This window comes from Tauraco erythrolophus, chromosome 3, assembly GCF_009769465.1.
Source record: "Tauraco erythrolophus isolate bTauEry1 chromosome 3, bTauEry1.pri, whole genome shotgun sequence".
NCBI lineage: Eukaryota > Metazoa > Chordata > Aves > Musophagiformes > Musophagidae > Tauraco > Tauraco erythrolophus.
In genome coordinates this window covers 82108320-82131958 of record NC_141467.1, presented here as the reverse complement: position 1 = coordinate 82131958, position 23639 = coordinate 82108320, and the positions used below count along the sequence as shown (strand labels likewise).

General features: G+C 42.5%; 1 protein-coding gene across 1 annotated transcript in view; it reads right to left on the bottom strand.

Moving 5' to 3' along the window:
• The window catches only part of GRHL2 (grainyhead like transcription factor 2), a 57617-nt gene that overhangs the window by 18733 nt on the left and 15245 nt on the right, over positions 1–23639 (bottom strand). Inside the window, 5 exon segments of the mRNA XM_086609330.1 lie at positions 2097–2236; positions 2324–2411; positions 7991–8149; positions 17681–17775; positions 23327–23438. Coding sequence (XP_086465456.1) covers positions 2097–2236; positions 2324–2411; positions 7991–8149; positions 17681–17775; positions 23327–23438 — 594 coding nt within the window.

Sequence of the window (23639 nt, the reverse complement as noted above, 5' to 3'; positions counted from 1 at the left end):
ATCCACCTGCAGCCCATGGGGGACCCCTCACCAGAGCAGGTGGATGCCTAAAGGAGCTGTGACCCTGTGGGAAACCCACGTTGCAGCAGGCTCCTGGCAGGACTTATGGTCCCATCAAGAGAGGGGACCATGCTGGAGCAGGTTTGCTGGCAGGGCTTGTGACCCCGTAGGGGACCCATGCTGAAGCAGTCTGTTCCTGAAGGACTGCACCCTGCAAAAAGGACACAATGCTGGAGCAGTTCATGAAGAACTGTAGCCTGCAGAAAGGGCTCATGTTGGAGAAGTTAGTGGAGAACTGTCTCCCGTGAGAGGAATCTCTCAGCTGGAGGAGGGGAAGAGTGTTAGGAGTCCTCCCCCTGAGGAGGAAAGAGCAGTATAGACAAGGTGCGATGAACTGACTGCAACCCCCATTCCCTGTCTCCCTGTGGCACTGGAGGGGAGGAGGTAGAGAAATCAGGAGTGAAGTTGAGCCCAGGAAGAAGGGAGGAGTGGGAGGAAGGTGCTTTAAGATTTGGTTTTATTTTCTCATTACCCTACTCTGAATTGATTGGCAATAAATTAAATTAATTTTTCCCCAAGTCGAGTCTGTTTTGCCCATGATGGCATTTGATGAGTGATCTCCCTGCCCTTATCTCGACCCACAAGTCTTTTGTTGTATTTTCTCTCCCCTGTTAAACTGAGGAGGGGAGTGACAGAGTGGCTTTGGTGGGCACCTGGTGTCCAGCCAGGGTCAACTCAGCACAGTGGGAGCCTTCACTTCTGAACCTGTACAATAAAAATAGCTCAGGGGTGTGTGCAAAGCTGAGGTCTGTAACTCATTCTACAACCAGGAGCTGAGAAGTGGCTAAAAAACACTGTCATAATAAATCATTCTTACATTAAGTAATACACGACCCAATTGAAAAGTTCAGGATAGCAAAGATGCCACCACTGCAACCTATTCAGCAGCAAAAGACAGGACTGAATGTTGCCTGAGAGCCAGCAAATGGGGGTATCTTCCAGTTTAGAAAATTATTTACGGGATTACATATACTAAGGAATGCTTCCACTCTCCTGTTTTGAGACAAATCCACATTCTGGTTTGAAAGCCATTAGGACAGAAGGTACTCAGCACTGATATGTGAGTGGGCGTCTTTCCAATTTTGGAGAGTAAGTCAGTAACAGCTGTGATTGCAATGTCTACGCTCTTTGTTCTTTGCTCTACCACAATCCTCATTCCTTTAAAATAAATGACAATTCCAACTCAGTATCATTTAATCTTCACTATTTTAATATTTTTCAACAAGTTGCATATGAAATTTCCTCATCTACTATTTGTCTTTGTAAACACACGCATAAAGGTCTCATTCTACTCCCTAAGATGTTAATAAATAACAGGCTTATATTAAAAAAATTATCAGAGTTGATCCTCCAATTTAGGTTTGCAATTTTCCAGCAAGCCATAAAGTAGGTCTTGAAAGAGTCAAGTCAGCAAAGACTTCTTCACACTTACTGGTGATAATGATTCCATGACTTCTGCATTAAGTCAATACTGAATATGAACATTATCATGACAGATTTTTACTTGTAGAGTGAAAACATTTTCTTCTAAGGAATTCCCAGATCTCTAGGTGATGCCAACACAAAATGGGCAGTGATGTTTAGTGAGCCTACTCTTGACCTCCTCACACACCAAGAGGTCGGTCTTTGTTTTCAGTTGTCAGAGGGAGGGGGATCTCTGCTACCACCAGATGGCACTTCATTTCATCAAGCCCAACAGTAGGTTCAAAACCAGACTTTCCTTCAGTCACAAATCAACCTTCTACTTCCAAATTCTTGACCATTCTTTCTCCCTCACAAAGAATGGAAAAACCATAAGGAACACAAACTAGTCAGTTATTAATGAAGTATAAACTCCTTTTTCACACCCCTAACTCGGAAAGGCACTCGCCTCTTGTAAGGTCTTTGTTAAGTGACTCACCAAGAGCTGCATTTACCAAAACAAGAGCTGAAACAAGCAGCCCCCAGGAACAGGGATTTATTTTCCTAAACCTGTCTCGGAGAACTCATGGCCAGACAGCAGGCGGGCACCAGCTCGTCTCATTATTGTTTCCTACCTGTCCAGTCCTTTGTAGGTTTCCAAAGTGAACATCCGGTATGAAGAGAACTGGCTGGGAATCCAGGTCAGCCATTGTTTTGAAGAAGGTGATATCGCTCTTTTTTTGCAGAGGGAGTGCACTCAACTTCCCTTCAGCTGCTAGGAGGATCACAAAGCAACGTGGTTACGAGAGAAGGCATGTTAAGTGTGACTTAGGCCCAAACTATAAAGCCCCGTCTCACTCACAGTTATTACACGAGGCTTGGGACGCCTGGCCTTTGCCTTTCTTTCTGTTCTGCTTCCTCTCTTCATCTCGGATTTTCCTTTCCGCTCCCTGATGCAGAAAAGACAAACCACAGATATTATCCAAAAAGGAACCACTGCGAGCATCGTTCCCTGTGACACCTGCAACTGCAGCAATGGACACATCAGAAATGCTGAAACAGAGACTGTTTATCTCATTACAGATAAATTGGTCCAGGTTGTTGACGCACACAGAGGGGCAGCCAGCTCCATATCGATCACCTGTGCCCAAAACTCACGCTGGCACATCCAGCAACCCCCAGGGCTGAATCCAGCAACAAGAAAATATCCACATGCTGGATTGGAGGAGCTGGGATGAACAGGTCGGGCAGCGTGTAGCCTGTAGCAGGGCTGTTGTCACCACAACCCGCACAAAACGCATCCCAAGCCCGGTACCTCTGCGATGGATGGAGTGCTCAGGCCACATACTCTGCGTACGTACTGACGTAAAACACCTGCAGGATTGCTATCATCTTAGATCATGTCTCCACATTAAGGTTTTCCCTAAACTCTCTTCCACCCACCTTGTCTGGGGGTGGCATTGCTCCACTGTGGCTAGCTTTGCAGAAGTCTTTAAGATTTGGCAGTGCAAGAAGGATACACTAACAGCTTGCCAACAGTGCGAGGGCTCTTACAAAAAATACAGGCATTTCAAACAGGGAAAAGCCCTCCAGAAACTGGAAAGCAGTGTAGCACTGCCCTGTTAGGCCCCAGGAACTCCTGGGAAGTTGCAGGCTTCTGTTATGTAAATACATTCCCAAGAAGTTTAGAAAATAAAACTTGTTATTGACATAAAAAGCAGCAACACCTCCTTTGAAGTTCTCCTAATTTACTTTAAAAATATGAATATAGTCATGTTGGGAAGGGTACTAAAGATCCATATGCTCACAGACAGTCAGCACACAAAATTAAAGATTTCTTCCAAATTAAAATTAGAAGCTTTTTTAAAAGAAAGGGAGGAGAGGGAAGGAGGTGAAGAACGCAAAAAATATCCGCTCAAGATGGCAAAATTCATGCACGAGCCAATGAACCAAGCTTGAAAAGAATGCAAGGAAAGATGTACCCTTGGCTGCGATCTATCAATGGGTTTCCAGAGGTTGAAAGAGGTGGAGGAAGAAAGCGATCCTTAAAAAACATGAAGGTGTCTAACAGAAGCATCCCCTCCAGGTCACTGACCTCAACCACAGAAGCCAAGGGATTCAGAGTCGTGCCCTTATCAAAATCCTTTCTGGGGGTACATTTGCGTCCTTAAAGACCACCTGTTCTTTGGCAGAAAGAAGCAAAAATATGCCTCACAGCCCCTTTCCTGCAGAAGGCACATCTCAGAGCCCTGTGCTGCTCAAAGCAGCTCTGCCAGGCAGCCACAGCCGTACCTACCGCTCAGTGCCACCACTCTGCTGCTCACATGTAGTGGGATGAACCTTCAAAGCAATTTTGTGCAGGCAGCAGGTGTAAGTTTCCTCTCAGGAAGGCAGAAAGTGAGGAGGACTCGGCCTTTTATACACAATAAAGAACATATGTTTTGCTGATTTTTCTTTGATATTCTCTGTAACTATGAACTTGGTAAAGCTTCACAGCTTTGTCTTCATTCGTTCAAGGCAAGACACCCCCAAGTCCTCTGGGGTGTGGGCAATCTCTGAGTAGGGCAGCCATTCCCACCCATCAGTGCTTATTTGTGCCACAGCGGCTTTGTAAATGCGACAACGGCAACACCAACAAAACTACCTACCAACCCTTCTGAGCCAGGAGCATCCCACGTGGCACAGCGCGGGGCCAGCCAAGCCTACATCACGTACATCATTGCTGCAGGTGTTGAGACAATGGATCACAAGATTTTTGCATGCCAGAGCGTTTCTGCTGGACAGTTTTCACAGCTGAGCCATCTGACACGTATCTAATAAATCACAGTTTGCATATCTCTTCAGGACAGAAGAAGAAATAACCCTCTCAGAGGAGATTATAAATTAGGCTGTGACTAGTCAAATAATTGAATGAGTTTTTCATTTTTTCATCGATGTCTGGACTTTGTATAAATGTAACAAGTGCTTCTGCTACTAACCATTAGCAATATGTGTCCTATTAATTTCATCTGGGTCAAAAAGTTTTTTTTTTCCGAATCTTCAACTCATTTAAGCTTATGCCTTGCATTCTAGCTCCAGCCTAGCAAAGCCCTTACCATCTTAAGGACCACTCCCATCAACACTATGAAGCTCATGTGTACGCTTGTTTCTAGATCAAGGCCAAAGTGTTCCACATGCAGTAGGACAGGCCTGTACACTTCAGCTTTCTTCTCTCTAAAGCTGAAAACTGGCAATTAGAGTTGCTCAATACTCTATAATAATCCATTTTCTCTATTGCTATCCATACAGAACACAAGAAGACAGGAATGCATATATTCCAAACAACATGCAGTTTCTCATAGGAAATGAAAATCATTTCTTTGATTTTGGAACAATGTTGTGATATTTGCCAAGTCAAATGCTTCTGCTTCTTTTCAGCAAAGCTAATCACACATAGAAAATGAAAATATTTCTGAATCCCCAGTTCCTTCATACTCAGTGGCTAAAGCATCTTGCAACATATAAATAGGCCTGGTAGCAAGTTTCCCTGACAACCTACTTAAGGAATAAAAATTGTATTCTCTTATCACAGTGCAGCATGAGTGATCTGCAAATGATAAAAAGAGTTCAAGGGCAGAGAGAATTAACACCGAGAAAACAAGCTGTGCACTGTAACCGTTGTTTCGAGGACTGTCTACTGGAAAATAAACACAGACAAAAGACTGGAGAATGCAGAGGGAGTAAGCACACAATCACAACCTTTGCAGCCTTTATCTCCATACATTTCTGGCACTTAAAGCACATATGGATCTGAGTTGGTGTTGCTCTCTAGTTTATATGTAAATGAATAATAGATTTAAGCAACTGCCTGAATAAATACTAAAATATATATAATATGTACCACTTAGGTAAATGCAGTTTTATTTAAGATACGCTTTCCACAACAGCTATGCTGTGTTTCACTTGAAGGATATTAATTTACCAGGAAATGTTTTTCTTAAAAACTGGACACTCCTGCCTGTGATTTATCTAAGTTGAAGGACAAATACGTCTACTGGTCTTAAAGAGGCACCATCACTGCAGAAAGACCATTTGTAAGAACGCTGTCAGGCATGGAAACATTTTTTCTTCTGTTTGAACCTAAGATACATTTCAGTACTTAGGCAGGAGGAATTCACTGAGCAGTTTCTCTAATCCAGATAATTGTAATAAATCAGGCACTTTTCTCACCAGCTTCTCTTTGAGGTTGTCAGATCAGGGCATAGCAGTGCAATTCACACTTTTTAAATGTATAAAAATGGTTATACATTTGCTGGGTTTTTTTAAATGGCCCTTTAATTGATCATGACGAAGAAGTGGGCAAAAATTGTCTCGGCGTCACGGCTTTTCCCAGACAAGCAGCAAGCCCTGTCTTTGTCACTAGAGGGCAAGTCCCAGACTCGGCAGAGAAACTGAGCCAGGACTCTCCCTTCGGCACCACCTCAACCAGTGCCAGAGTTTATTTTGGCATCTTGGAAAAAGGAAGGTATCCGACCCCACCAGCTACCTTCCTCTGAGCGCGACGAATCCTCCTGGTGCCACCAGCAAGGGAAAATTCTCCAACCATTTATTTACTTACAAAAACACCGTGACAAATGGATGTCAGTAAAGATACAGCAGCGTGAGGAGAGAAGCAAGCCTCAGTCTCTTTCCAAGCACCAATTAGCACAAACTGTCATTTGTGAATTGACCTTGATAATTTTCATTCATTTTCATTCATTCAACTCATTTTCAGCTCTTTATTAAGTTGAAAAGCTCTGTGTGCATGTATTCATGTATACATTTATATTATACAGATATATATTCCATTAGCAATACCCTTGAGCCCTCCAGTTCTCACTTTCAATATAGTTTTGATGTGGATAACGCTTTAACTACCCCTGTGATCTTTTCTTCTACTTTGAGACAGTTTTGATTAAAAGACTCAATATTCATTTCCTGCTTTCTAGTCTGGATATTTGAAGTACCAATTAAGCCAACAGATGCAATGAACACGTATTATTCAAAATCTCCACCAGTTGTGACTACAGGTCACCCTTGATGAGTTGGTGCTCTGAATCTCCTTCCTTTTTAAAATAATTCAGATTTCTCTAATTGCTTTTCAAAAACAGGTAGATAAAAACGACTTGTTACTTTGATATTTACTGAGCCTTTAACAACCAGCTGTAGCTTCAAATCTCTAAATGTTTGACATTCAAAGTTACAATTAAAAGTATAACATTTTGACTGCAAGAAGATCTCAGTGCATACATTTACATTCATTACTTTCAAAGTTTTTGCTCCACTAACACAAATGACTGATTAGCCCTCAAGATCCCGTTGTCAAGACAGCAACAGGGGAATGAACTGAAAAAGGGGAAGGAGCAGCAGCACAGAGACCTGGAACAGTTGAACTCTTACCCTTTCCATTAAAAAGTTAATGCTACATATTGCCTAGGGCATGGCCTTTTGCCTTTCTATTCCCACCTGTAAGATGGCAAGACTAATTTGGATAAATTTCCTAGTCACTTAAATAGATGTAGGCTCCTGAATCCCTGAACCTTAACTAGAATCTAGGCACAAGCTCCCCCCTGGAAGATCTTTCCCAGCAGGAAGATCTTTCCCAACAGTCATCGGCTGGCAGGTGTTAAACACAACTGAAACCTGGTCATGCTCACATCTAAGAATCATCACTGAGACAACATTTCTGAGCAACTGTTTCTACTCAGTGATATATACAATTGAGCATGACACTGTCAGATTCATTAAGGCATGAGCTATGTTTTGGTGTGGAAAAATCTTACCAATTCCCACAAAGGACTGGGGAAAGCCATTGTAAAAGAACCAAATTTTGCAAAAGAGGGAGTGAGCAAAAAGAAAAAGGAAGAAAAAAAAATACTCACTGAACTACAAAATGGCAATGGCTAACATATTTTTTCAGTTTACTTTTAATAAGAAAACCCTAGCAACATAGAAGTCTCATTGAATCTTCCAAAATAACGATACGTAACCAAGCAAGGGGAAAAAAAAAACATTAGCTGCATCACTGGGACTCAGTGTTTTCCACTGTATCATAGAAGAGAGCTTAGCAGGCCTCTTGGAAAGGTGCATTTCTCTATCAGAGACCTCTCCACAAAAACTACACGTTACCTATCCTGGCTGTTAGAGCCAGAAGATCAACAGATTGGCACTTGTGTGAGCCTGTGGTCAGCACTAACCTTCCAAGTAAAGATTTTACATTTGTGCTCTCTCTGACTTTTTCTGATATTCCTGTATCATGACCTATAACATGCTGTCCTTAAACAGTCCAACTATTGCTCACAAGCTGAGGAATCAGGGCCAACAAGGCTGCAAAGCAGTCCAATAACTACATGATAATCTCTTACATTTAGCTTATAGTTGGTCCAAATTCTACCATGAAACACATTTTATTAGGGAAAGAAAAAACATTTAATTAGGTCTAAAATACTGCAACAATAAACTGTCTAACGAGGTTCTTCCTCTATCCATGGTAATTGTGCTTTCCACTTACCTTGTCACAAAAAACCTTGATCTGGCAGTAGGCTCGGTGGATGGGTTTATTGCTGCGGTTGTTGTAGCTGTATGTATCGATCTGAATCATCAAAGGAAGCCCTTTTACTCCTTTTTGTGAGGAGAAGTCTGTGCTCAAGCAATTCACTGTGATGAAAATCTGTGTGCCAGAGAGATTACTTTTAAAATGTGCTGCAAACAACTATTAAACTTCTGGAAACATATGACAACAAATGGGAAAATAAAAGCAAATAACCTCCTTCAAAAAAAAAAAAAAGGTTTTAATTCAGCTATGATCCACACTCTGGCAATTCACACATTTATTCTCCACTTCTGTCCTAAGTCCAGCGAAGATGGTCCCACGTTGGGAAGGACAAACTTTTAAGGCGTGTATCGATGCTTCAGTTTGGATCAGGAGCTCACATTTGAGGTGAATCATTTGCTTGCCCCAATTTACCGTGCTTTGACTCACACCAGAGAGCTCAGAGTGCAGGAGCTGGATTCCTTTTGGAAGAGCTAGACCAGAAGATGTGTCTTAAGAGCACACTTCATATGCTCCAGCTGCTAATGGTTGCTCAGTCTGTGGGAACTGACTAAAGATAATCTGAGATAAAACCTCCTAAAAAGTGTCTCATGTGAATGTTAGGTCTTCAGTCCTGACTTATTTGACTCTACAAACCTGCTCTGTATGTTTGCACTATTTGTGTGGAATATCATCTTGTACCATCCTTTCATATTACGGTCTGGCTTGTTCTTCTGACAGCTCACAATTTAAATTCAGTGTGGCCAAAGAAAAGTTCTACCCTTCCCCCTCCCCAATTCTCTTCTCGCTCTCATCAGCAGTACCCCTTCCTCCATCCTATCAACAGACACTCGTGAGCTTCACTTTAAGGGTCCTTCACTATCCTTCTTCAATTTCAAAACCCCATCTCATCATGTCTTTCAAACTGGCAACGAGTTTCTCAAACATTTATAAAACTACTCCCTACCTCTTCTCAAAAGTCCCCTTTGCCATGTAGCATCCACATGACTTGACACTGCCCTCGGTTCCTGGCAAGCCCTGCCTGCCTTTGCTTCAAAAACCCGTCCCCTGCTTTCCTTCTACACCCACTTACGTCTGTCGAAAGCCACGAGTCACCTCCTGTCCTCTAACCTCCATGGGTACTATGGGACAAGGTGTTTGTACAGCACCTGGCAGAAGGGTCTCCCATCACCAAGCCTCCTGAGGACTATTTTGATGCAAAGCAAGAATTGTGAACTGAAGCATCACTGCTACCTTTCAGTCAGGGTAGCCTGTGTGAACCCTGAGAGATGAAACTGTATTAAAAATCCAGTTGTTCTTCCCAGTGATTAATATGTGCATTACATAGCAATTTAGATCAATGATTTATTGAGCTGATTCTGCTTTTTGCTTTTCCTCAGTTTAAAAAACAACATCAAAAACCCAAAACTGTAAACTAAGGAAGAGGACTGAGCAAACCGCCAGTCCGTGTTTCCTGAACCTGCTGTGGAACCTGCTCCAGCAGCATGGGCATGCTCAGGAGGGAGGAGACCTGCGAGCTCTCTCAAACAGCCCCGACGCCCACCTCACCGCGCAGAGCCGAGGCCAACGGGCTGCCAGGATCTGGGAGGACTCAGGAAGGGAGAGCATGAAGGAGCCCCTGCCCGATCCACAAGCAGGGACAGAAAGACCAGTTTGAGTGATCAGAATACTAACATCCCTAAGAGAAAGGCAGCTGAGAACAGAGAAGGGCCCTGGCAGGGCTGGAGGGGGGATACTTTACCCCGGTGGCAGAAGTTAACATCACAGTCACGTTTTTTAACGATGGAGCCAGAGCAGCTTGTTTGCCTGACTGAGCTAATGGCACCTCCGCATTTCTGCTTCTGATTGTATCACAGAGCTGCATTTACAAATGAAATAGTTGAACTTTAACTGCGGGGAGAGGAGGGAGGCAGGGAAGGGCCCTAGGTGAAACTCTGATTTTGAAGCTGATAGTGTTATTTCTGTTTCAAATTACAACTCCTCCAGCTCCAAAGGTGAGTGTGGATACGCCTTTGAAATATGACAGCCTGAATTTTCATTTGCCTTCAGACTCCTCTACAGTGTCAGGGCATTGCTTTAAAGTGTGTGGGAACGCAGAGCAGCGGCATGAGGTCTGGCATAAGACAGAATGTGGTCTTGCTGTATTTTAGCCCATACTTCTGTAACCAGGAGTTTCCAACCCGTACGTTAAAATGTGAGAGGGGACGTGCAGGCTTTGCATCTCCCAGCAGTTTGTGTATCTGCCACCTTTGCTGCGCACTCAGCTGAGAAGTAAAAAAAGACGTTGTCCCACCTTAATCAACTACATACACTGCGTGCCATCTCTTCCGCTGCTTCCAGAAACACTGAGCAGAGCAGGAGCACTGGGGAAGACACACTTTATCGTTTTAAGAGTCCCCATACAGCAATAACAGATTATTCAGCATGAATAATAGATTGATGTGTAAGATTCAATATCCTTGTCCTGACACTGTAATACATCAGGATCTCTCTGAGGAGCAATGACTGTACGTTCATGCGCACGAAGTGTGCTACACTTTCTGTCATATCATTTGCACCTCGCGGATAGACAGATGGATTCGAATTAACACAGATCATTTATTTTTGGGGAAGATTTTCTGTCTTCATACAATATTCTATTAGCTTTCCTGTCAAGCACAACACAGACTTTGGATTCGGAAAACATGAGGGGTGTGCAGAGGGAAGGGAAGAGGGCATAAATTCTGTTACTTGAGTTGATTTTAGTGGGGTTTTTTTCTTTACAGCAGGCTGCTGCAGTGAAGGAGACCCAAGGAACCCTCTGGACAGTCCCCTTTTCTCTGCCCCTGCTCTGCCCAGAAACCTTTGCCTCCTTGAGGCAGTGGCCAAGGAATGCCGCCTGCTTTGATTTCATCTGCCTGCACCAGAACAGCCTGCTTTGCCCTTCACAACCCACATCTCTCACTCCTTTGCAGCTCCTGTCCACAATGCAGGTACTCCCACTCTCAAAGAGACAAGAAGCAAAACAACCCCATTGGCAGCCACAGAAAGATTAAGTCCCAGTTTACCTCTCTTGGCAGATGCTCTGGTTTAAGAGCCTCCTTGCTCTGGTCTCTTGCATGGTAGAGTTACATGGTTAGAAAATGCAGAGTTAAGTAGAAATGACAGTAGTCAGGAGGAGAAATCACTGCTTTTTTTTTCTCTGAGGGCCTTGTCAACACTTGACTTTGAACTATTTTAATGGATGTGACTATGGCTGTACCTGAATTTATTTACAAACTTTTTTTTTTCCCTGTGCAAACTATGTTTTAGCAATGTTTTGCTATCAGGAACAACTTTGAGTTGTCATTATAGTGATTCCTTTTTTTTTAATGTCAGCATATCTTAGATTAGAGCAATTAATGACAGAGTTCCACCCATCTAGTCTCCAGCTTAGGCATGCCACTGGTAATGAAAAAACAATTTGGAGAAACGTTTGGTGCCTGAGAAAGTTGCAAAAGTGGCCTAAGATAATGAGGTCTCTTCTCTTTGTTCTAATGCATGTCTAGAAAAAGTACTCTCTTTCAGAGAAGGTGCTCCTCCACAGTGTAGCTGTTATTATGCGAATTACTGACTGTTTGTTAAACACTGAAGCATAATTAGTGATGTACAAGACACACACAAAGCAACCTCCCTTAAGAGAAAGCAAGGCCCAGAAACGCATTTCCCCTTTTATCATTTAATCCAGCCAACACGACTCCTGATGCAGCCTCTCAGCTTATACACTTTAAAGGTCTACAGTTACGAAACCTCTAATATAAGCCTTTTATTACTATTTACATTTCTGGCTCCCGTTGTCTCAGAAAGAGCCAAGGGCAGAAGGGAGGGAAAAGTGTTTTACAGCACGAAATCAGAAACTTAAAGCAATTTCTCTACTCGATACTGGAAATAAATAGAATTTACACCTGGGTGATGGATCTTCACAAAATCCTGTTTTACAGGGGTCACCCCTTCAGACTGTAATAACAAAGAGTTAAATGACTTGTCTCTTAAATAACTAACATCAATCCCATCATTCCTCGTATACACAGAAAGTGTGGTTTTATAGTTTCTCCTGCCAGTCATTACCTTATAAATCCCATACAAAGGTAAGACCTTTGTTTTATTTCCATACAAATGTCCCCAGCCAATGTTTACACTACTCTTTTGAAGCTTCCTCAACCTGCACCACACCCCACAACTACATAAAAATGCCATTTGCCTTGAATCTCCGATGCATACTTACTGAACCATTTGTATACACTGAAATTGCATCATTATTTGCTACCCCAGGTTAACTCTTCTTTGATATATACATATGTGTGTGCATGCATGACATATATATATTAAAAAATACACATGCAAGCATACACACAGACAGGGTTTATTAAACTAGTTGCCAAGTCTAATACTACATCATTTGTGGTGATAATTCCCCCAAATAAAGTATCTTTCTCCAACCTTTAAATTTTGAGAGTAGAGAAAATACTAATTTCCTCCCTAATTAAATGAAATTTGATCTACGTTGAAGGAAATTAATAACTAAGAACAAAATAATTCTTATACTAGTCAAAGCTTGTCCTAAGTATGGCTAGCAATGTTAAAGAGATATGGATTGTCACAATACAAATCACTGATACACTTTGTGGCTCTATCAGCTTGATTTTACAGTTGTGCCCACTGGAATCACAGCTCACTTTGGCTCACAATGTCTAAGAACCTAATCCTGCAAATCACTCACTCATTGAAAACAAAGTTTATTACTGTATAGGCTATGCCAAAACTCATTAAATAACTGGAAAGGTTCCCAGAGGCTTCAGCATGCTTTGAATTAAAGATCTCCATTTCAGTTAAATATAGCAGGACAATGATTGCATGCAAGTATACACAACAACTGCACAGCACACAACTACTGTACGCACCAAAAAGCATGTGCCAGCACCTGCCTGAATAACGTATCCATCAACATGCCCATTTACATCATGTCCAAGTTGCAGCACTTCGCAGAAGTCAGTAATTTCTTGGTATCACTGAAATGTATTTTTTGTCTGCTTTAAGATGACATTTTTTCTTTAGCGACTGTTTACTGAAGCCACATCTTTGAATTTAAGGTTAAAAAATGCTTTCCATAAAAAATATACAATTAATGTATTGTTTCAGAGTAATGTAATCTTAACCATTTTAAATTAGCAAAGTATTAATCAGAGAGAAGGCACATCTCAAATGCATCCAGCAATGTGCGCTGGCAGCCCAGAAAGCCAACGGTATCCTGGGCTGCATCAAAAGAAGCATTGCCAGCAGGTCGAGGGAGGGGATTCTGCCCCTCTACACTGCTCTCATGAGACCCTTCCTGGAATACTGCGTTCAGCTCTGGAGACCCCAACATAAAAAGGACAGAGAGCTGTTGGAGTAGGTCCAGAGGAGGGCCATGAAGATGATCCGAGGGCTGGAGCACCTCTCCTATGCAGACAGGCTGAGACAGTTACAGTTGTTTAGCCTAGAGAAGGCTCCGGGGAGACCTTCTAGCAGCCTTTCCAGTACCTAAAGAGGGCCTGCAAGAAAGCTGGAGAGGGACTTGTAATTTACAAGGGTATGTAGTGATAAGGCAACGGGCAATGCCTTTAAACTGAAAGAGGGGAGATTTAGATTAGACCTAAGGAAGAAATTCTTTAGTTGGGGTGGTGAGGCACTGGAACAGGTTGCCCAGAGAAGTTGTGGATGCCCCATCCCTGGAAGCGTTCAAGGTCAGGTTGGATGAGGCTTTGAGCAACCTGGTATAGTGGAGGGTGTCCCTGCCCATAGCAGGGAGTTTGGAATATATGATCTTTAAGGTCTCTTCCAACCCCAACCATTCTATGATTCAAAGAGTTGGTACGAATTATGACAAAGATATTCTCCTTTGACCGGGAGAGTTCTGGTTCTCGATTACCTTTTTTGCAAACTAACTTCTGTCAGCAATCAGACTGCAAGCAGGCAGATGTATGTCTATCAAAAACAAAGCTGAGCTCTCTGTTCAAAAGCCTCCACTAGAACTTTGTCAGACAGATGCTGCAGCAAAATCTTCTGTAGGGCAAGAAGAAAGCAACTAACTACCTTCTAACATCATAAAAAGACTTTTAAAAGATGGTTCAAAAGTTAGCCAGTTCTTGTTAATTGCTGTTTGTTTCCTCACCTTTTTATAAAGAGCTCCTTTAAAAATACCAAACATAGCATTCAAGTTCAACCAAAGGGAGCCAATAAACACCCGGCCTGCAAATGTTGCATATTTATATATAGAAGTAAATACAGGAGTGAAATGAAGATGGACTGTATAAAAAGTATTCTTCACTTCCTACCTCTCCTTTCTACCTCTGCATGGTATTTTTGTCTCAAGGCAGCATAAGGAAGAGTTCAACATGGCTGTAGACCCTTCCTGTCATTTCCCTGTATCCTGCCCTGAACTACAAGCCCCACGGTGATCTGTAGATAACGGCCCCACCAGAAAAAGACATTGTTCTAGAAAAAGGTAAGGATGTGATGGGCCCTAACTCTGCTGTGCCAGGAACCAAGGGGACTGCTGTTGTCGACCAGGTATAGCAGAGGAAACGCTAGTGGAGTGGTGTTTCTGACTTTGGTCCTATTCCCTTAGTCCACGGAAAGCAACGGCAAGATTACTCCACAACTCAACACATGCTGTACAAGCTTCCCTCTTCCATTGACTTGCTTTGCCAAGCAGCAGTCAGAAGGCAACAGACCAAGCACGAGGAGCCGGAGCCAACACCCCGGTACCCTTCGCGTTACTGAGGGAATAGAGAGGCCTCCGCCTGTACTCTGAATGCCTGTTTCTTCCACGTAAGATCCAACCGAGATACTGCCTTACAAACCCTTAGCAGACTCACTGTTAACAGGCAGATTCTGCCTGTCACACCCGCACAGTTCTACCCTCATCCTGAAGGGCTTCCAGGAGGAGGGTACTGCTCCTGAGTGTGGGTGGAGAAATCTGGCTTTAAATCAGCTGCCCTCCAGGTGGAATAGGAAAGTGAGAAATCTGATGCTCCATATAAGTCTTCCTACACGCAGGTTCAGTCTCCCAGAAGAGCCAGGGATATTTGGTTAGGTGATTTCTGCTGCTTCTGTTTGATTTTTCAAGACGGCTCCCCTGTGCATTTCCAACAACAGGTCTGTTTTCTTCATTTCTTCCCGGGCCAGTAGAGCGCTTCATCACATCTCAGAGGTCCTGGAAAGAACTGCTCTGTGCTGCTTTTGTCTGACTCAGAAGAGAAAGGTCTTTGTGCCTGTGAGGTTAAGTTTTAATCTTGAAATTGTGGTGAAAAGGGAAAACAGCACTGAGCAGAAACAATGGAGCCACTTTAAAGCTCATCGTTCAAAAAGCTTAAGAAAAGAGAGTCTGTAATTAGGCCTTGAAATTCTTCATCTCTCTTGGATGAGGTAATTGCTGGAGTGAAAACAGCCTTCAGTGACGTGCCTCAGAGTCCACAGCTTTCAAACACCGCAGGGGCATCCTACGGGAATCCCCAGACACAGTGCAACTGGTTAGATTCTCCAGCAAGAGTAAGCATGTGGGTACGTGTACACGTGTGCGGTGAGCGAAACACTTTAGTGCACAGCGATAAACTTACAGGTACAACCTGATTTATGCTTGATAGCCCAATATCAAAGCATGTTATGACTCTTCTTACTTTTATCAATACATTTGCAGTTCAAGCTCCTAAAAGATCAGATACTTGATAACTACTCCCCAAAATAAATATGCATATGCCAATTTGCATTTTAATTACTACTTCCTGCAGAAATACAAGTGGCTTTCTTAAATTTTACTCCTGACACTTTTTTAATCCAGCAAAAATAAGAGAGTCATTATTTTGAAATCTTACTATGCTATATTTTCAGTGATGATTGCGACAGTTGTGTTCTTAATGTTCTGGCACCCGAGGCGGGAGCAATGTGAATGGTGTGAGACTAGAACAAAATGGCCGAGGATAACTCCTGACATTAGTGGATGTAATTTTCTTGCTCCTAGATCAGCGTGGTGTCTTGCTGAGTCTGGCTTGCAGTTGCAAAGGCAAGCATGTTAAAGAACTGCCTACCCTGGCAATGGGGATAGTAGTTGCCAGTGGGACGAGACTGCCATGCCCTAGCCCTGGTAGTGCTTCTGCTAAGATCCTTGGGAAAGGCCATCATGTTGGAGATCCCAAACCTGTATTTGCTGCCTTTGCTTGCATAACGATCATGCGCACACAACGGTCATCTGTTGTGACTGCAGAGAACAACACACTGCTATATTTTGAAATGGAATCACATAATAGGGGAATATCTGGGGTGCTGAGAATGTAATCATTGCATGAGTAAATACAGCACCATTAACAACTGGGCCAAGTACAACTGTGTTTACCAAGGCCAGCTTTTGAAAGAGCTAGGCGGTTTTCAGAACTACTGTCTTTTCTTTAGTGCTCTATTCTTTCAAAATGTGCATCAGAGATGAAAATCCCTGTTCTACAAACCTCAGCAGCTTCAGTCAGCAAGCCAGGACAGCGAGCGTTAATGCTACCACTCCGTGCTCGACGTAATCTCTCACAGGACTCACTCGCTCGATGCAATCTCTCTAATGCTCTGTTAGAAATGCAGTGGGGAATCACCAATGAACGTCTCTGTACTTGAAAGATCCTTAGCATTACTTGAACATCGGGCATTTTCTATATTCAACATGAAAACAGTATCAAAGAGTTTGCTAAGCTTGACAGTGTTTGCTGTTTATCATTTCTGCTTCCCCAAGAGTCCTACATTATCCCCACTCATTTTTAACAGCCTACTTCCCTTGTTGTTTGCTTTCTGGGGGCCAACTTCTTCTTGTAATTACCGACAGCTTTTCATTTCTCCTACACTAGTCCATGCAGCTGAAATACTTCGCTACCCTTTGGGTAGCCTTATCTATAAGAAACTTGTTCAGGTGCTCTGTTGAGTATTTATAGGTCCACTGTAGCAGGCACATCCCCAAATGCAAAACCGCATCCCTGAGGGTATTTGATCATTTGAAGAAAAAAAAAAAAAAAAAAAAAAAAAGGAAAGAAAGCACTAGTCCACAAAAACAATCCTTAAAAATACATTCATTCCCAATGACAAGGACAATCTGTGTAATGCTGTAAAAAATAACGGCATAAACACAAGGGCATAGTCTAACTTACAGAATAGAGATTTTTGGAGATGTTAATAGTGTAGAAAGGAAGCTGAGCATTCAGAGAAAGAAAACGTTCACGTAGTGTCCTACATTGACTTCGCAAGTAGGAAAAAAATTTTTACTCTTTCTCAGGCTGACCACATCAATGGTGGTCAATGGAAAATCACTGAGAGGCCACCAGTAAGAAGCCACCCCGAGAGAGACCTGCAAGTTTTCCTCAGAACTACATGTCTATTTGTCAGACACACAAGTGTGAATGCAATATCATCCCTGCAGCTTTGACATATCGTCTTGCCTTTTACGAATGGCCAGAATCCCCGGGGTCGGTGAAGGATCACGGTTTGCTGGGCTTTGCAGAGACTGAGCTCTCTCACCTTCACCTACCCTTCTTATTTGTTAAAAAGGAGAGAAGCAGAACAGTGACTAAGGATGGATGGTACTTATAAAGGGGTACCATCTGCACAGCTTTTCCTCACCTTTGCCTCCTCATTGACATCCCAAGTAAAGGACACAGCATTGAATGCGATTTCTTCAATATTCCCAATGGTATTAAAACTCTCCTTGTAATCAGCTGTAAGAAATAACAAACAAACAAAAGACTCATGAAAAAAGTTTGAACTTTCTCTTTTATAATCCGTAGTAAATCCTTTCTTTTTCAGCTGGGTTGTCTAATGCATCAAAACTACTTCTTGTATTGTTTATGTTGAATTATTAATAAGCTTAATTGCAAAGAAGTAATATACTGCAGCTTGAGTCTTATGCACAGTACATCACTAGCTGATATTCTCGCAAAATATTGCTTGCTCTTGAAAAGGAATCAGTGTGACTGTAGTGGGAATGAGTGGGTGCATTCATCAACTTGGCCAAGGAATGGCCAAAACTGGAAAATTAACTAAAAGCTATTGAAATATTTAAAGGCATTGTTCAAATAAACAACATTGTGATAAATCCTAAAGAAGCTTCCTAAAAAGCTAAGAGCTGTCATTGGAGGAAACAAGCAGTAGCATACATTCCTTGCCCAGTCATTTCAGTTTCCCAGGAATTACTGCACTAGATGCTGGATCTCTATTTAAAAAAAAAAAAAAAAAACAAACAAAAAAAACCCAACCAAAAACCAAACCACAAAACGAAGAACCAAAACCACAAAGATCCTTTCTTCAAAGTGTGTAAGATACTAAAATAGCAAACCAACAAACATAAAGTACTTTTAAATTGTCTGACTACAAAACCTGCACTCTCTTCTCACTTGGTTCCAAAGGGCTGTTAATATTATCCATAAGCTAGCAGTTCAGGAGGAATGCAAAGCAAGAGGGAGGAAGCCCAAATTTCAAAGATGACCCACACACCTCTGCCAAAAACAGTAAGGGCAGAAAGCCACGTAAGACAGACAACTTCCAGGTCTTTATAATCTAACCGAGACCCCTTTTCCCCTCCCTTTGCTAGTCAGTTTAACACACTTTCTTCTTTTCGATGACAGATTAAGAGAAAGATCAAGTCTGTAAGGAGGTAATTAATATCTGCTTGATTAAAGGAACTTCCAGATTCTTCACAAAAATGCATCAACTCTCTCTGGGATATACACATTTCCTTAGAATCCCTCCAGGGCTGCAATGGCTGTAACTGGACTCGGTGCCAGAGCGCTGGGATTATGTCAGGCAGCAATATTGATCTAGTGCAATCTTGATCTCTTGTTTGCCCAAATCTGTGCTTCAGAAGCACACCACACTGACTCTTTGCTTTGTGATCAGTTATAGAAAGAGGATGGTTTTGTGTTCTATAAAGGAGACACCAAATGTTTTCAATATTCATTTCCTTTGCCCTTCTAAAAATAAACTGTTGGTCTCTAAAAAATAATTTCTAGGCAATAACTGTTTTAAAATAAAATCATGGCTGCAAGGAGAATTATTTAACATTTGAGATGTGCAATCAGTATACTTTTCTCTCATCCGAAATGCAGGGATGCTGGCATTTCACTGAGCAAGTGAAACTGTGTGCCTGGGATACGTGAATGACTTTGGATACAGTAAAAATCCACTGTTCTCACCATAGGAACAGCACAAGGTATTTGGTGATGCAGCAAGTGAACATGGTGTTTCAGAGGGCAGGCAGGCTTTTCATTCCCATCATGAACTCAGATATACTCTCTGACTGAAGTCATTGGCTTCACTATCTAAATTCAGTGTGGGAATGCAAATGAGAGGAATTAGAAGACACATAAGTAGTTTAATATGCATGTGCACACATCCGCCCACCCCTTAAATTTATGATTCACCAGAAAGCACCTCGTGCAATTGACTGCTGCATATGGGCGTGCTGTGTAGGTGCACTTTGGAAAGACATGAACAAGATGTCTTGTAAAGACACATGTTTTCTTCTCCTAAAAGGCTGTCAGAACCTCGCATCCCACCAATCTTTCCCTTCCCCCAACACATGCCTCTGCTTCCTTAATCGCCATACACAAATTTCACGGAGTGTCTATGTGACACACTGTTTAAAAGCAGAAGTGCATCCTATTCCCCTCAATTTACAGATAATTAAAGAAGGATCCTCAGTAGATTAAGAAAGCATTTACATCCAAGGATATTTGAAAGATGTTAGCATCACTACAATTTTTCCTCTTCTGCTGCTGTGAGTTACCAGAAATAGAAAATTGAGGTTCTTTGATATGCAAGAAAATGGCTCTACAGGAATTATTTCCTCTCTTGTTGGATAAACTGTATATTAAACAGTGGCAAATTTCAACATTAAACAGTAATCATTTTCATGCATTACATATCATTGTAGCAGTTTTTGTATTGTGCACATAAATAATACAAACTATCCTGAAAAAAAAATATGGGCAGCTCTCTGGAGCACGAATAACTCCAATCTAAAGCTACCACACCCATCTTTTATATCCATGTTTGAATCTGTTCCAGTATCTGTTAAATTATGGTACTGATTCTAAATAATCAATATTTGCTGCAATCTAGTATTGTATTATTTATTTGACATTATTTTAAAAGAAAAAGCTAGTGATCCAATGTCACAGCACAGCACTGTGGAAAAGTCAGCTCTTTTTTTTCCTCACTCCTGCTAAAAACAGTGAAAGTGCCTTCCTCCTTCAGAAAAATCTGTAACAGCATACAGCCTAAATTCTGGAAAACACCTTTCCTTCTTGCTTAATAAATGTCAAGTCCTCAGGTTGATTCCTCAAGCACTAAGGACTTGCTTACATGTAAGTACATGCTTATCCTATTAATTTCAATGTATCTTCAGACCCAGTACTGCATCTAATCCATTCAACCATCCTTCCTCCCAGGAGGTGCACCAGCCAGCACACAAAACAAATTAAAGCAGTCACCCCTGCATGTCTGGAGTGAGGCAACAAGTCCCTTTATTTCCTCCGATCTCTAGGATGCAACTGCAGGCCCAGAAGGCAGACAGACAGACAGACTTGTGCCACCGGGGAAACCAGCACAAGCAGAGTCATCACCCCTATCTGAGGGCTGGATAGCTGGACCCCAGAACTAGAACATCGTAATTCATTTGATCCTCCACCTGCTCAGGACCAAGCCATGCTCTAGATTAAAAGCACATTCATAAACATTTAAGAAGGATTCACATCATTAACCCTTTATGTACTGCTGACAGTTGGAGTGAAATCCAAAATAACAGAGAAGTGGGGCTACCAGCAGATTGCCAGACCATCCCCTGAAGATGGGACAAATCTGATACACATCCCTCTCCTTAGCAAGCTTTTCTTACTCCCTGTTTATATGGTTCTCCAGGGCATACCCTAGCATTTGCTAGTCTCCCTTATAGACATCTAATAAGAGGGTAGATTTCGATGAGATATAAGGAAGAAATTTTTTACAATGAGGGTGGTGAGGCACAGAACAGGTTGCCCAGAGGAGTTGTGGATGCCCCCTCCCTGGAGGTGTTCAAGGCCAGGTTGGCTGAGGCTTTGAGCAAGCTTGTCTAGTGGAAGGTGTCCATGCCCATGGCAGGGGGGTTGGAACTAGATGATCTTTAAGGTCCCTTCTAACCCAAACCATTCTATGATTCTATGATAATCCTCCCTGTTAACTACACAAGGCCTAGACATTAACTCAGTATTTCTTTACAGGATACCTTCAAGGATCTGATTTTTTAATGTAAAGGTAAATCTTCATAGAGCCACACAACAATTTAGCTTGGAAATGACCCCTGGAGATTATCTCGTTCAACCTCTGCCCTACTCTAGCTCAAAGCCAGACCAACTTCAAATTTGGATGAAGTTACTCAGTTAGATCATCTGATGGGAAAACTGGACGTTTTTGCGAAACACAACTTGACGCTTGCATCGGAAATGCAGTTGGGAGCCCTAATAAGCCAAATGTCCACAACGTAAGTCCCAAAAGAAATGAAATGTACTTCAAAAACACTGTAGGTGGTAAGAGCTAAGGCCATATTTCTGTTGTTCTCAAAGAAACACTACTGAGCAACGTCTAGGTCTTTCTTCTGAAAATGCTGAAATGAACTGTGCTCTTACAGCTCTTACATTTGACAGGGAGTGCTCTATCAGCAAGCCTTACTACACCGGGCTCTGCTCATGTTTGCAGTCCAAATAAAGAATAAGCACCAGAGTGCCTCAAAAGTCAGCACAGACCTACTTCATCTCAAGCTAATGGAAACATAAAAGCATTCACTTTCACACAGATAAACACACAGCTCATGTACAGCACTCATTTTGCAGAGCACTATTTTACAGAACGTGCATCATAAGCTGACTCGTTCGGGTAAGAGGACTGAAATGTGCCAGTACGCTACGAGTGCAGTGGAGTCGGAGGGTGTTGGCATCGCAGTGGAACAAGTTCCTCAGCACATACCTTCGAAGGTATGAGTATTAGAACTGCAAGCTTGTAGGGACTAGCACAAAAAAAACAGGCAGCCTTCAGAAACAGCTGTGACGTGGCATAGCTGCTCTTTTAACGTGTCATGATAGGAGTCATTTGGTCTGAGGCGAAGGTTTTACTGCCTTAACTACCCCAAAAGGACAAAAAAAACATGACACAAATAAAGGTTGGGGAAACAGTTCAGCCAGAACTAGGATGGTAAGACAAGAGGCAGAGAGGAGATTCAGGAAGAGCTGCCTTGACCAAACACACTCGACTTTAAATGTCAGCCACAGCATTTGAAAGTCGAAAGGCACTGCATGAGAAGGAACACTTAGGGACTGATTCCCAGCACTGGAGGTGTTCGATCACCCCTGAAGTCTTGCAGTGCTCTCTCCAAGTAACCCTGCTTTTTTTTCTGTCCTCTCTGCCCCCTCTCATTCCTGCCATTCGATGGTTTGGTTCCCTCAGGCGGTCAAAACAAGATAGACTTTGTCTGCTTTGGTCTTGCCGACTCCTTTGATTGGAATCTGCTGCAGATGGCTGCGTGTGTAAACTGCACGTGGGAGGGGAGAAGCGCTTGATGTCTGTCTAGACACTCCCACGGATTTCAACTTCAGGCTCCTTGGCAGCAGGTACGTGTTCTTCCTGGGCTAAAATCTCCCAAGCATGTGGATAGGGCAGTTGTGGCTGAAATGGCTTGTAAATACCTTAGATGGGACGAATGGTAAACACATCTCTCAGGATAGCACACTGGAGCTCGCTTCTCCCTCACTTCCCTCTGACACCAACAAGACTCAAAAACTGGGGGCGTAGGAGTCCTGTGTGCCCCTTTGCAGTCACCATAACGATGGCATCTTCACTCTCAGGCTGCACTTACACATCAGATTAGCTAACATCACTGTTATTTGGGCTGCTACTTTTACTGGTTGAAAGAGTGGATCAGCCTTTGAAAAACTAAAGGAAATAAATATTCTGCCGCTCCTGAGGAGCTGCAGACCTTGACTTCCCAGCAGCATAAAATGGAACACCATTAAATACACATGCAAGGGGCAGCTCTTCTTTGTGACTACTGAGGACCGTTCCTTCTGCATGGTCTCCATCATGCTTCATAGACCCCATAGCAGGGATGAGCCATTGATAAAGACTGTGGTGCAAGTCTTGCAGCCACTGCCAATATATCCCATCACATCCCTGTGCTAGATACCAGAGCTTTCCACATTCTGGAATCTTTCCTGAAACATGTGGAGATACTCTTACACTCACCAATGTCAAGGACCCTCTGTTTAGCTGTGTGTTGCCGAGAATGCCAGTATTTCCAGTATTTCAGCTGTTCATCTCTGTTTTTATCCTCACTGAAAACAACCATGACCACGCTCTAAGAAAATCAACAGCAGAAGTTACATTAGTTCATATGATTAATAGCCAGAAACACAAAAACTAAAATCTCCCATACACCTCTAATGCTGATCCAGTCACCGCCCTCCCCCGGTACCTTGGTTGCAGAAAATTCCTGGTTTTTACTCCAGTCCAGTACTGCAATTCACTTTAAGACTTAGAGCAGAAGAAATGTATTTTT